Genomic DNA, 14,884 nt, shown 5'->3' on the forward strand with positions numbered 1-14,884 from the left:
TTCTTAAATAATTGTTTAGAACTTGCATTATACTGACATCAATTCAGAAAGGATAGCACAAAGTAGAAAGCTAAAGACTAATTTCCCTTATGAACTGAATGAAAAGCAATGTAAAACGAATCCAGGAATATATTAAGAAATAATAGATCAGAGTAAGATTAGTGTGATTTATCATAGGAGTGCAAGGATGAACTCATGATATTAAATTTAAAAAGAAAAAAATATAACTTCCATAGATGCATAAAAAGCATAGGATAAAATTTCAAACTTCCTCATATCATAACTTGATGAAGAGTATACAGCAAACACTTGTAAACCTCATATACAGTGGTTAAACATTTCAAAGTTTAGCATGGGAATAGAAACATGATAAAAATGGTTGCGAGTACTCTTAACTTTTTATTGGTAATCTGGCTGTGGCAATGCTACAATGAAAGGAAAGTATCATAAATACTTGGAAGAAGGAGTCAGAATATTATTATTATAAAGGTAGTATGATTATCTGCCATGATACAAAAAATACAAGAAAATTAACTGGAACCCTATTAGAACAAGTCAGTGAGTTTAGTGAAGAAATCTAAGATTGAACTACAATAATAACTCTTTTCTCCAGCAGTAACTAACATAATAACAAAAGACACAAAAGTGAAGGGAGCCTCAGTACTCTGGGGACAATGTCAAGGGTGGCCATAAACCAAGCCACCCTCCCTCCCTTCCTCCATTCCTTTCTTCCTCCCTCCCTCACTGCCTACCCCCCTTCTCTTCCCTTCCCTTCCCTTCCCTTCCCTTCCTTTTCTTTCTTCCTCCTCCCCTCCCTTCCTCCTTCTCTTCTCTTCCCTACCTTTTCTTTCCTTTCTTTTTCCTCCTTCCTGTCCTCCTTCCTTCCTTCCTTTCTTGGATGAGAAACACCTCGGCACCCCAGACGCCGGCTTCCCCTTGTTCCAGACTCACCTGTTCAGAGTCTGGCTCTTGCCACCTAACACCAAATCCCAGTCTTCATCTACCTCTCACCCCACTAGAGGAACAGTATAAGAGGTGCTTTGCCTCAGGGGGACAGCCAGGCTGGGGGTGGCAGTGGGCTCTGGCCCAAGACTGGGGACAGTACAGCCCCAAGGCTCTTACAGTAGTGAATTGTGCATGCCAGGCCACACATCTGTAGCCTTCTAGGAATAGATAGGACCCTGAGCAGTATTGTGGGCTTCTGGGGTGGAACCCTGCCGTCCCAGTCCAACTCTGCCAAGGTCCAAGGCCACAGCATCAGCTGGAAGGCACCATTCCATTGTACATCCTCGGGACCAGGTGTCCCTCCCAGCAGCTGAGAGATGTCTAAAATTTGTTCCAGGAGAATAGTCATCCAGTGAGAATTAAGTCTTGCACAGACTTAATTGCTGCCCTCTGCTTTGCCACAAGTTGTTTTGCAGTTCATGTATAGTAAGGAAGCCTTCTCCGTAAGGGCAAGCCATCTCTGGATTCTGTTTTGCACTACGCCTCCTCATAGTTAGCTCTCTCCAAACTGCTAATATCCAGAAGTAAAGACTTATGATCACATGAGAAAAGAACATTGACAATTAATAAAGGATCACTGCCTTGGGGCACCTGGGTGGCTCAGTTGGTTAAGCATCTGACTTCGGCTCAGGTTATGACTTCATGGTTGGTAAGTTCGAGTCAGCGGGCTCTGCACAGACACTACAGAGTCTGCTTGGGCTTCTCTCTCTCTCTCCCTCTCTCTCCCTCTGTCTCCCTCTCTCTCTCCCTGCCCCTCCCCCACTCATTCTTTATCTCTCTCAATATAAATAAACTTAAAAAAATATTGCTGTATTTATATACTTGGATTATCATGGCTAATCATGTATTTTTACTAAGATGAACTGTTATAGTCAAAACCATTAGAGTTTATAAAACATTATCATCTTTTTGCCCTTCAAATGTAAGTGGAATCCCAGAGGAATCAGAGGGAAGTAGGGGATAAACTATATTTGAAAAAAAATAATGGCTAAAAGTTTCCAAATTTTGTGAAAAGTATAAATCCATAGAGCCAAGGAAGATGATGCGTTCCAAGTGGAATAAACACAGAGAAACCAATCCAAGGACTATCTTAATTGTTGAAAACCAGTGGTAAAGAGATCTTAAAGGAATTTAAAATGAAGGGATACATTATGTAAAATAAAATACCTCTCAGAGGTAATACAAGGCTTGGGACAATGGGATGACATCTTTAAAGTGTTGAAAAGTCAGAAGTCAACCTGGAACACTAATCCAGCAAAAATGTCTTTCAAAAATGAAGGTGAAATATATTTTTTTCAGTCAAACAATAGCCAAGATAATTTGTTAGCAGACCCACACTACAGAAAATGTCAAAGTTTTTTAGGTAGAAGGAAAATCATATCAGTACGAAACTTGGATCTACATAAAGGAACGAAAAGCACCAGAAACGCTTAATATGTGAATAAGTAAAAATATTTTAGTATTTTGTCTCTTTAAAGATAATTTCTTTAAAGATAATTGACCATTTAAAGTGGACAGATGGGGGCGTCTGGGTGGTGGCTCAGTCGGTTGAGCATCAGACTGTCTCAGGTCATGATTTCACGGTTTGTGGGTTCGAGCCCTGTGTGGGGCTCTGTGCTGACAGCTCAGTCTGGAACCTGCTTCAGATTCTGTGTTTCCTTCTCTCTGCTCCTCCCCCACTCACGCTGTCTCTCTCTTTCTCAAAAATAAATAAACATTTAAAAAATAAAAAAAATAAAGTGGACAGATGACTTATGATTCTACTAGTGGTAATGGTTGGTGAGGCAACCAACTTGAGCTTTCTCCTTATTTTCTCAGTAGGTCTTGTTTCTTGTTACAATATAAATTAACATAGATGAGTGTAGAACTACCCAGATCATTTTGTGTGGCCCAGGTAAGGCACACAGAAATGCACAATTCACTCCAATATATGAAATTAATACAACAACTTTTTAATGGTCTTTATTATGTAAAATACTGTGTTGATCACAAGCCATTGATATTCTTCTGGAAAACCCCCACAGTCTCACAGAGTTTACCTGAGAATTCTTCCCATATGCCCACATTTAGTAATAGATTTACGCAAACTTATACTCAAGTCATCTCTTTTGTAAATCACATCTAAAATCATTGTTTTTTTTTTTGTTTGTTTGTTTCTATTAAATATTAATTCCACTAGGTGGAGTCATTTGCTTAGTTTTTGTGGTTCACACTAAAGAGCTTAAAAATAACACGTACAATAAGCAGGGAAACAAGTCAGAAAAAAGACAAATAACCCTCCCAAGATCTGGTGCTTTGGGCTATATTAGCTTGGCAGACGTATCTTCATTACTACACAGAGTTCACTACAGTTGACCTTGGAACCGCAAAAAGGTTAGAGGCACCAAACTCCGTGCAGTAGAAAATCTGTATATAACTTTTGAGTCCCCCAAAACGTTACCAATAGCCTACTGTTGACTGGAAGCCTTACTGAGAACATAAACAGTCGAACAGAGAACTTAAACATACATACACACGTACATATTTTGTATGTCATATGTATCATATGCTTTATTTTTCCAATCAAGTAAGTTAGAGAAAAGAATGTCAAGAACAGCAGAGAAGAGAAAATACACTTACAGTATGGTATGTATCCAAACCATAAGTTTACCTCAACTGTTTCCAAGATGAATTGTCTGTTGGTACCTACATCACTATTGTCTTACAGGATACAGAACACTGTCGATGTATGTGTTACTAACACCAGACATGACAAATGAGAAGATAGTGTACAGTCTGTAAGTGTTGATACATTTTAGCTTTTTGCAATAGATTTGTGTATGTTTTATGGTAGTAAATGATAAAAATAGACCAGTATGTCGCTATATTTTATGCATTTATGACACATGTAACTTTTTCTTGATTCTTTCATTATTTCTAGTCTACATGATTCATTTGTGAATTTTTTCAAATTATTGCACATCTCCAAAGAATTTTCCAATATATTTATTGAAAAAAATATGTGTATAAGTGAACCTGCACAGTTCATCCTTTGTTGTTTGAGGGCCAACTGTATTTGCTTTTAATGTTTAGCAAAGGACAGTAGCAAGTTTTCTAGGTTGGTAGTGTCTAAATTTTTTCTTCCCAATAGTTGGAACTTTAAAACAGCCCCTGAGGGGTGAACAGATTATTAACCAGGCATCTTAAGTTTTCTCATTTAATCCTGTCAGATGGTTCTTTCATTCAACAGTGATGTATTCAATAAGTGTCTGTTACAAAAAGATACATACATATCTATCTATCTATGCTATTTTCACTATAGTTCAGCTATGTCACATTTAACTAAGATGATATAAGGAACATTTTTTTTTAATTTTCAATGTTTTTATTTATTTTTGAGAGAGAGAGAGAGAGAGACAGAGTAAGTGGGAGAGGGGCAGAGAGAGAGAGGGAGACACAGAATCCAGAGCAGGCTCCAGACTCTGAGCTGTCAGCACAGAGCCCGACATGGTGCTCGAACTCATGAACCCTGAGATCATATCCCAAGCTGAAGTCAGATGCTCAACCGACTGAGCCACCCAGGTGCCCCGATATAAAGAACATTATTAATGTATACATATTGAAATGTAATACTTTAGTCCTTATATCAGCAACCTAATGTAAGATGACACCTCTTCAGATAATAGGGAAATAATATTTATTTGTTTTTGAAAACGCTATGCAAGTGACACAAATGTGTGGAGCGTTTCTTCAAGTAGCTGTAATATAAAAGGCCTAAAGGATTGTGGGGAAACTTTTTTCAGCGTGAAGCTTTTTTGTTGCCATCTTCTTGGGTTTCTACTTTTCTGTTTTTATTGGTACCAACATTATATGGAAACAATATCTTTCCAGTTAAATAGGAAATTCATCTGCTCTTTATTTTGTATTTGAAGTTTTAATGCTCTGTGTCATCAGTTCATTGACCTCAAGGAAGGAAGTCTCTGAAATGTTGAACTTTATGAGAGCAACCCAATTCTCTTTTTGTGCAATTGGTTTTTAAAAAAGTCTTTCTTGTATGAGTACTATTGTCTCCAGTTTTATTGTTTTAAAGATACTCTATTAATTACCTACAGCTGCTCTTGTAAATGGATTAAAAACACAACAGACTTTTGTCCTCCAATCCCTTAGAGAAAATCTAGTGACTGATGTTATTTCCTTTTTTTTTCCTCTTCATCTTACATCTGTGGGAAAAGGATGACAAATAAGATGTTTATGAAAGTATTGTTAGAAAGGATTCTGAGTTTTCATATCTAATATGTCTCATTTTAAAATAATTCTGATTTTTTCCTTTATTCAGCATATATCAAATAAAATAAGATGTCTAATTCGTGCACAAATCTTACAACTGATTTTTCTCTTTAGGATGAAGGCTTGGCTCGCCAGTTGGTGGAGCTAGGCTACCGGGGGACTGGAGAGGTGGTGAAAAGGGAAGATTTTGAAGCAAGGAAGGCAGCTATAGAGACTGCAAGGCTGGCTGAAAGAACTCAGAAAAAGTAAGTGTCTGTGTTTCCAACCTGGGTTTTATATTATATTGTAGAGTCTCTGTAAAAGCCCAATCTCGCTGGCATTGTTGTCATTTAGGAACACGGGCCGGAGCGGGTAGAACTTAGAATATCCTCAGCATGTGCTCTGCAGACCAGGGACTGAAGGAACTGTGACATGCTTGCAGGAAGCCACATGCAGTTTTGAGCTACTAACTTAAGAAATAGAAGTCCCCTTCAGCTCAGGTCACGATCTCGCGGTCTGTGAGTTCGACCCCCGCGTCGGGCTCTGGGCTGACAGCTCAGAGCCTGGAGCCTGTTTCAGATTCTGTGTCTCCCTCTCTCTCTGACCTTCCCCCATTCATGCTCTGTCTCTCTCTGTCTCAAAAATGAATAAACATTAAAAAAAAAATTTAAAAAATAGAAGTCCCAAAATACAGTAATTATACTGAAAGTCTTGTTAGAAAGTAAGGCAGTGTTATAGACTTTATGTGTTTATATAGTAAAGAATATGAGTGACTTTTGTCTTAGGATTCTTTGTACTTTTGAGACCTTTACATCTTTGGCATCATTTATGTTCTTACATTTTTGTGAACGTTTATTCATTCAACTTTATTAATGGTCTCTGGCTTTTGTTAATGTGACTAATATATAGTTACATAAAATAGGAATCTCATTAAGTATATTAAACATATTATAAAAGAGATGTACACCTAAAGTGAACTATATCAACTGATGAGCTAATTTGAAAGATGTGACAAAGCAGGACACCTGGGTGCCTCAGTTGGTTAAGCGTTCGACTCTTGATTTTGGCGCAGGTCATGATCTCAGGGTCATGAGATTGAGTCCCATGTGGGCCTCTGTGCTGGGTGTGGAGCCTGCTTAACATTCTCTCTCTCTCTCTCTCTCTCTCTCTCTCTCTCTCTCCCTCTCTCTCTCTCTCTCCCTCTCTCTCTCCCTCCCTCTCTCTCTCTCCCCTCTGCGCACATGCACACAAGTTCTCTCTCCCTCTCTCTCAAAAAAAGAAATAAAAAAAAAAGATGTGACAAAGCAATTATCTATTTACCTTTTAAAACTGAATGCTAATGTTGTAAATGTTGGAGAGGACAATTACTTAGGAATTGGTGTATTATTCTTAATTTTAAACTACCCCAAAATTATGAGTAGAAATTTCTCATGTGTTTATTATAGCACATAACGTTTGGGAGTGGAACATGAGCTAGTTCCAGGAGTGTGCGATTTTAATTGATTGTTCTAGTAGTTACTGTGTTTCATTACCGTAGAACATTGGGATTTAGTATTTCGACATTTGGTAATGTATTAGTTATCTGATGCTGCCATAACACGTTACTACAAGCTTAGTGGCTTAAAACAACACAAATGTTTTTATTCATAGCGTTCTGTGGGTCAGAAGTCAAGAGTACAGTGGCTCAGCTGGGTTCTCTGGTCAGTACATCACACGGTTGAAATCCTGGTGTTTGCTGGACTGAGCCCTCTTCTGGAGGCTCTGAAGATGAATCTGCTTCCAGACACATTCAGGTTGTTGGCCAAATTCAGTTCCTTGTGACTGTGGAACCCTGAGACCCCCATTTCTTTGTCAGCTGTCATTCTGGGGGCTGGTCTTTTGGGGGCTGGGCTGTGGGGTCCTACAGGCTGCCCACATTCCTCCTTATGCTTTCTATGTGGTCCCCTTCCAGCAAGAGGAGGTCAAGATTCTCTTGCCCTTCAAATCTCTCTGAGTTCTCCTTCTGCAGCATCTTTCCTTATTCCAACCAGAGAAAGATCTCTCCTTTTAGGGGCTTATGTGGTCACACTGGGTTCATCTAGATTATCCTGATAATATTCCTGTTTTAGGGTCTATAACCTTCATTACATCTGCAAAGTCCGTTTTTCCATGTAATGTAACATGTTCACAGTCTTTAGGAATTAGGGCATGGGCATCCTGGGAGGTGGGCATTCTGTTTACCACAGGTGATTTACATAAAAGTTTGATAATTTATTCAACATAGTTATGCACGACTTCTATTCTTAAAAATTTGAAATGATGCCAAGTATATGTGTACAATGTGATGTGTCTTATATAGACTATCAGGGGAGTCTTCTCTTTCTGTATCAGTAAATGTTTATCAGAAGCAAAAGTGGACAGAGTTTTGTGAGATTTTATAAGGAATTAAAATATATTCATCTTTTATTAGAGGTGTGCCCTATTTCATAGTAAGAAGAGTGGGCCACGGTTAAAGTGCAAGTGTACATGTCCATTTTGTGTTTGAGGATCAAAGTGAGTATTTACTCCATGCAATAGTCTCTTTAACTGGCCAGAACTGGAAGTCATCAGGCTGCTTAAGTACCCACCATGGGAGGCTAATCCCCACCCAGTGTTGCTAGAATCCCAAGGCCTTTCATCTGCAAATCTTCTCTGAGTGATTTTCTAATGAGATGGACCCCATATGTTGCCTCTTGCCCCATCTGGGAGTCACTTTGCTCCTTTCCCTCCCAGGTCTATTGTAGTGTTCTTGACAGCAGGGCCAGCAGAGGGTGACCTAGAGCCAAATATGCCCTGGGCCGAGATTTGATGGAGAATCACTTTGAAAAATACACATGAACATCTGCCCATCTGCCAATTGGTGCCAACATGGAAACGCTTGATTCTACTATCAGATTACCTTATATTAACTTATCTAATGTGCAGGTGAGGAGTCCCACGTAGATCCCAATCCTCTGGTCTGGTAATCCTAGAGCACCCATGGTGGGGTACCTGGGTGGCTCAGTTGGTTGAGTGTCCTACTCTTGATTTCAGTTCAGGTCATGATCTTGGGGTCATGGGGTCATGCTGTCAGTGTGGAGCCTAATTGGGATTCTATTTCCTCTCTCTCTGTCCCTCTCCCTCACTTACACGCTTTCTCTCAAAACAAAACAAAAAAACAAGTGATGGCACCTAAAAGTAAGTTATTTACTTTGATTAGTTTCAGAGGGGGAGTCTAGAGAGAAGAAAGTTAGATATTGGAGGGAGCACTGTGATGAAGGGGTATTTTGATAAGGATTTCTCCAAAAGAGGGCATAAAGTGAAAAAAAATTATTCTGGGCTTTTGATTTACTCATTCACTTTATAAATACTCATAACACAACTATATTGCATTAGGCACTGTGCTAAATGCTGGGGATATGATAGAACATAGGACAATCCCTGCCCTTAAGAAATTTGAGCACTAGATAAATGAGAGACGATTACATCGCTGGTGGGACTGTGAAACAGAAAACAGTTTGGGGGCTCTTTAAAATGTTACGCACACAGTTACCATATGACCCAGCGATTCCTTTCCTAGGCATCTCTCCAAGGGGATTGAAAACCTAGGTCCACTTAAAAATTTGTTCACCAATGTTCGTAGCAGCATTAGTCATAGTCACCATAAAGTGGAAATAATCCTGGGGCGCCTGGGTGGCTCAGGTGGTTAAGCGTCCGACTTCAGCTCAGGTCATGATCTCACAGTTTATGTGTTCGAGTCCCGCGTTGGGCTCTGTGCTAACAGCTTGGAGCCTGGAGCCTGCTTTGGATTCTGTGTCTCCTCCTCTCTCTGCTTCTCCCCCATTCATGCATGCTCTGTCTCTCAAAAATAAATAGAAGTTACAAAAAAAAATTTAAAAAAAAGTGGAAATAATCCGAATGTCTATCACCTGATCAATGGGTAAAAAAAAAAAAAAAAAAATTGGCATATAGATACAATGGGATATTATTCAGCCATAAAAAGGAGTGAAGTACATATTGTTACATGCTACAACAGAGATAAACCTTGAAGACATCAGGCTAAGTGAAAGAAGTGAGAAAAAAAGACTATATACTGTGTAGTTCCATTTACATAAAGTGTCCAAAGTAGGTAATTGCATAAAATGCATAGACAGAGGGACACTTGTAGTTGCCAAGGGCTGGAAGGAAGGGTGAATGGGAAATGACTACTAATAGGTATGCGTTTTCTTTTTGGGTTGATAAAATGTTCCAGACTTAGATACTGGAGATGATTGCACAGCTTTGTAAATGCACTAAAGACATTGAATTGTACACCTTAAAAGTTTGAATTTTATGGCATGTGAATTATGGCTCAATAAAAACAAAGAGGACAGAAAATAATGCATTCCGTCAGAGGTGCTGTGGTGACACCCTGAAGTGGCATTAAGTCAAGATTTGGTGGATGGGAAGAACAGGGCAAGCTCTTCTGAAGGCATGATGGCTAACTTCACTCTTAAAGGATAAGTAGGAATTAACCAGGCAAAGAAGTATGTGGAGATGGACACATCCTGTGACAAACTCAATCTGGTGACAAACTCCCGTTCTTCACAAATCTTTCTCTCTGCCTCTTTGTCTTAACATGCGTCTGTTCTCTTGCTGAGACTTTTCCCCCTAAAGCCCTGCCAGCTAGAGGCCACTTGTTTCTACACTTTCTGGTGTGGTGTGTAGTGAGTGCGTTTTGCATTCTCCCTAGTTCCCACAATCTTTGCTTCAAAACCATCTCTGCTTTATTATCATGTAAACATCATCTCTCATCTGTCCTGCACTGAGATTCATGGCAGCTGGTAGAGTGGCCACAAGGCAGAGGCTTTAAATGTTGTGAAGAAGGAATGGGTATAGTTTAGTTGGTGAACTTTTTGTCGAGACTGAATGTTCTGCTCTCCAGAGTGTGGCCGTGGTATATTAATGAGGCATTCCCTTCATAAGTTCTGGAGAATTTCCATTTGTAGTGAGAAGTTCAGTTTATTTATTTTTTATTGAAATAAATGTCTATTTTGAGACAGAGAGTGCACATGGGCGTGCACAAGTGGGGAAAGGACAGAAGGGAGAGAGAGAGAGGGAGAGAGAGAATATCCCCAGGAGGCTCCTCACTGGCAGCACAGAGCCTGACATGGGGCTTGACCTCACTAACCATGGGATCATGACCTGAGCCGAAATCAAGAGTTGACTGAGCCACCCAGGTGCCCAGAGAAGGTCATTTTATTTCCACAGGTGATGGAGAGATGGACCTTAACTGTTTGCAACACAGGTTGAGTATTGGGTTCTTGGGGTATATTTAGTAGATTAAGGCACTGTTATTCCCATTCCTTTTAGCAGGTCAACATTTGTTACAGGCTCTTTACATTCACCCTGGCCCGCAGAGGAGAGCCACTGAATCTCTTTTTTAGTGAGTTTGGTTCTATTCTGACCAGTGTATTTCTGATGACTTTGGTGACTGAATCCTTCCATGGACCATAATCCTTTGATGTATCTTCTGGCCTCAGATAATATGTCTATTCTAGCATGCTCACTTTCCTGAGCCTTTAACCTTTCCTCAGAATTCTCTATGCAATGTAGGCATTTCAGCCATAGTGTAGGTCATTGCTTGTTTCTAGTTTTTTTTGGAGCCAGTGAGTTTGCGCCATTTTCTGGGATCCTTGTCAAAATGCTATGTCCTGTGGTCTGAGAGAGTGCCACAAGTCAACAAATGCGGATATATTCAGTTTTATTTCTGGCTTTTCTGGTCTAGATTCCTCTCCCCAGTCCTGCTTGTATGTGCTATCAAGGTCTTGTGGCTCCTTTCAGATAATTCCCCTTTCCTCTCTTATCAGACCTGACATGTCCCTGACTGTGACCTAATCTTTATAGACCTGGTGACCAGAAGTAGAATCGGAGACACTTCCTGAGGTAGACACACATTGTTCCATGGGAGAAAGACCTCTGTATTTTCCTTTTACTTTGCTGCTGCTGGTGGTAGGAGTGTGATAGCTCTTAATGGAGAGGTTGAGATCACTTCTTCAGGCTCAGAAGAGGTCTGGGGAGGTTGGAATCTTCAGGAACCTCTACTCAGTTGTTCGCATCCCATGTGTCAGAATCCTGGGTTTCTCAATCAGAACTCAGATTTTGGTGTAACAGACCTGCCCCTGCTAAGTGTCCAACTGTCTTTGGACTTTAGCCATTGTGACTATCAAATCCCCTGCTTGATTCATCTTCTGCTTGCCCCCTGCCTGAGGTGAGGACTTCTTTATAAGCTAGCAAAGAAACTCTGTGGCTTTTTTATTTTGTTACAGTCGTTGGTTAATTGCCCTCCACTTTGCATTATCAACCTTTAGGGCATCGATGCAATTCAGCAACAAGTATTTGTGTAATTGCATTGTTGTCATGTTTATCATTCCCCATACATGTCAGATACCCGAATCATCCCGTTGGCTAGGGCATTCCACTTTAATTATACAGCATCCCAGTTTTCCACATGTGAATGAACTTTTTAACAGTTGGATCACTACCTTGTGCTGGGGTTGTCTGATAATACCTCCAGGGCTGTGGACCTCATTGTTAAAGGGCTCATGGTGAGAGATACGGTCCCCATACCCCATCTCACTGCCTGCTTCCTCAGGCTATTCCAGGTAAAGTCTGACAGAAACTTATCTTTGTAGGAAGCAGGCCCAAAGGTGGAGTTAAGAATTCAAAAGGTTAACTGGGAGGTAATAAAAAGAAAAGGTGGAACCAAGATTAGACCAGAGAAGTGTTAGACCTTAATGCTCACCTGGCAGAGACTCTGTCACATCAGTGGAATGTTTGCCCAGAAGATCACCTGTTAGAGAGGTCCCACATTTGGTGGAGACTGTTTGATCTTCGAACCATTGTCTTGCTCAGTGATCTGTGGAGGCCACCCTGAGAACAGCATGACATCTGCTTATTTGTTGAGGCTAACCAAAAAAATTAACTGGAAGCAATCAGCTATCCATATTTCTTGAATTCCTTTCAGGAAGCAAGTCCTTTAATTTTACAATTCATTTGTGAAAGTTGGATGTATTGCTGTTTTTACATTTTTTAATGTGATGAGTTGTGACAAACATATACAGTAGTGAGACTCTTACGACAGTCTTCATCACCCCCAAAAGTTTCCTCATACCCCTTTGTATTTATGCCCTCCTCCCAGTCCTTGACAGCTGCTCATCTGATTTCTATCCTTAGAGTTTTGCCTTTTCCAGAATGTCATATCAAATAGAATCATATAGTATGTAGCCATTTTTTTTCACTAAGGTTTTTGAGACCAGGGAGTTGCATGTATCTTTCTTTTTGTTTATTAATAAGTAGTATTCTGTTTTATGGATGGACAACAATATGTGTATCCATCCATTCTCCAGTGATGGATAGTTGGTTGTTTCTAGTTTTAGGCTTTTCTGACAAACCTGCTGTAAATATTCACAAATAGGTCTTTGTAAGAACACATATTTCCATTTATCTTAGGTAAATGCCCAAGAGTGGAATGGCTGATTCATATGGCAGGTGTCTATTTAATTTTATAAGAAACTTTCAAACTACTTGCCAAAGTATCATTTTATGTTCCCACTAGCAATGTCTGAGAGCTCCACTTGTCCCACTTCTTTGATAACACACGTGGTATTGTCAGTTTAATAAGTAGTGGGTGTAATGGTTTCTGATTACAGTTTTGCAGTATTGTTCCTTACTAAGAGTGTTGCGCATCTTTCCATGTGCTCCTTTGCCGTACATATCTCTTCTTTGGTGAAATGTCTTCTTATTATTGATTATAATTGCTCTTTATATATTCTGGTTATAAATTCTTTGGCAAATATACATTTTGTAAATGTTTTTTTTTATCTTTTTGTGCATATTTTTCCTTAATGGTATTTTGCAAACAGTAGAAGATTTTAATTTTGATTAAGTGCAACTTACCATTTTTTTAAATCATTCAGTTTTATTTTGTATGCCCGAAGAATTATTTGCATATTATAAAGTCATAAATATTTTCCTTTATTTTATTCTAGGACTCTTAGAATTTTAGGTGTTACCTTTAGGTACATAATTCATTGTGATTTTTTTTTTTTTTTGGTATGTTTTTCAAGGTAAGAGTCAAAGATTTTTGTTTGTTTTGTTTTTAAATTTGGATTTCTAGTTGTCAATAGTATTTGTTGAAAGGCTATCCTTTTTCCATTGGATTTTGAAGACACCTTTGCCAATAATCAATTGACTATGTATGGGTCTATTTCTAATGGATTTTCTATCCTATTCCATTGACCTATATATGTCCATCATTGTGCAAACAACACATTATCATGTTGCATCAGGTAATAAGAGTCCTCCGATCTTGTTCTTTTTTGTTTTTCTTTAGAGAGAGAGAGAGAGAGAATGTGAGCAGAGGGAGAGGGGCAGAAGGAGAGAGAGAGAGAGTGAGAGAGAGAGAGAGAGAGAGAGAGAAAGGGAGAGGGAGAGAAAGAATATATCTCAAGCAAGCCCCACACTCACCATGGAGCCCAATGCAGGGTTCAATCCCATGACGTTGGGATCATGACCTAAGCCAGAATCAAGAGTCAGACGCTCAATGGACTGAGTCACCCAGGCGCCCCTCTGGTTCTTCTTTTTAAAACTTGTTTTGAGGGGTGCCTGGGTGGCTCATTTGTTCAGTGTCTGAGTTCAGCTCAAGTCATTATCTCGTGGTTCATGAGTTCGAGCCCCGTGTCAGGCTCTCTGCTATCAGTACAGAGCCTGCTTCAGATCCTCTGCCTGCCTCTCCCTCACTCTCTCTCTCAAAAATAAATAAAAATATTCAAAAAAAACCACACTTGTTTTGAATTCTAGGTCCTTTGGGTTTCCATGTAAAGTTTAGAATAATCTTGTCAAATTGGGCAAATAGGCCAACCAATATATTATCTGAATCTGTAGATAAATTTGGGGAGAATAATATGTTAACATATTGGGTTTTCGGACGTATGAACACTGTATAACTTCCATTTATTCAGATCTTGGTTATTTCTCTCTGAAGTATTCTGTAGTTTTCTATGTATAAATCTTGTACATGTTTTATTAGATTTAATCCTTCAAATTTCATCTTTGTCATGCTATTTTAAATGGTATTGTCTTTTAAATGTTAGTTTCCAATTGGCTATATATAACATATAAAAGTGAAATGGATTTTCTGTAGTGACCTTGTGTCATAACTTTCTTCAACTTACTACTTATAGTAGCGTTTTTTTGTGTGTGTGATTTTGTTTGTAGAAGAACATCAATAAAAACTTTTACTTCTCTTTTTGTATGCTTTTTTTCCCTCTCCTTCATGTACTACGTAAAGGCTGGAAGATAATGCTTAATAAAAGTAGAAAGAGTAGACATCTTTGCTTTTTCCCCAACCCTAAGAAACATTTTCTCTTTCATTATTAACTATTATGTTAGCTATAGGTTTTTTGTAGATGATATTTATTAGGGTGAAGAAATTCTACTTCTACTTTGCTAAGAGGGTTTTTTTTTTTATGATAAACGAAAGTCAGATTTTTTTCAAGTGATGTTTTTCTATTTATTGAAATGATATTATGGCTTTCACTTTTAGTCTGTTGCTAAAGTCAATTACATTGATTAATTTTATGGTTTAATTACCCTT

At 39.0% G+C, this 14,884-nt stretch overlaps 1 protein-coding gene across 4 annotated transcripts in view; it reads left to right on the plus strand.

Annotated features, from left to right (window-relative positions):
- Positions 1-14,884, plus strand: part of CFAP299 (cilia and flagella associated protein 299) — a 601,366-nt gene that overhangs the window by 7,390 nt on the left and 579,092 nt on the right. For all 4 annotated transcript variants that reach the window (XM_078445989.1, XM_060654789.3, XM_060654790.3 and 1 more), the window contains exon 2: positions 5,386-5,516. In XM_078445989.1, coding sequence (XP_078302115.1) covers positions 5,386-5,516 — 131 coding nt within the window. The remainder of the gene's footprint in view (positions 1-5,385; positions 5,517-14,884) is intronic.

The sequence above is a fragment of the Panthera onca genome, chromosome B1 (genome assembly GCF_046562875.1).
Source record: "Panthera onca isolate mPanOnc1 chromosome B1, mPanOnc1 haplotype 2, whole genome shotgun sequence".
NCBI classification, from domain to species: domain Eukaryota; kingdom Metazoa; phylum Chordata; class Mammalia; order Carnivora; family Felidae; genus Panthera; species Panthera onca.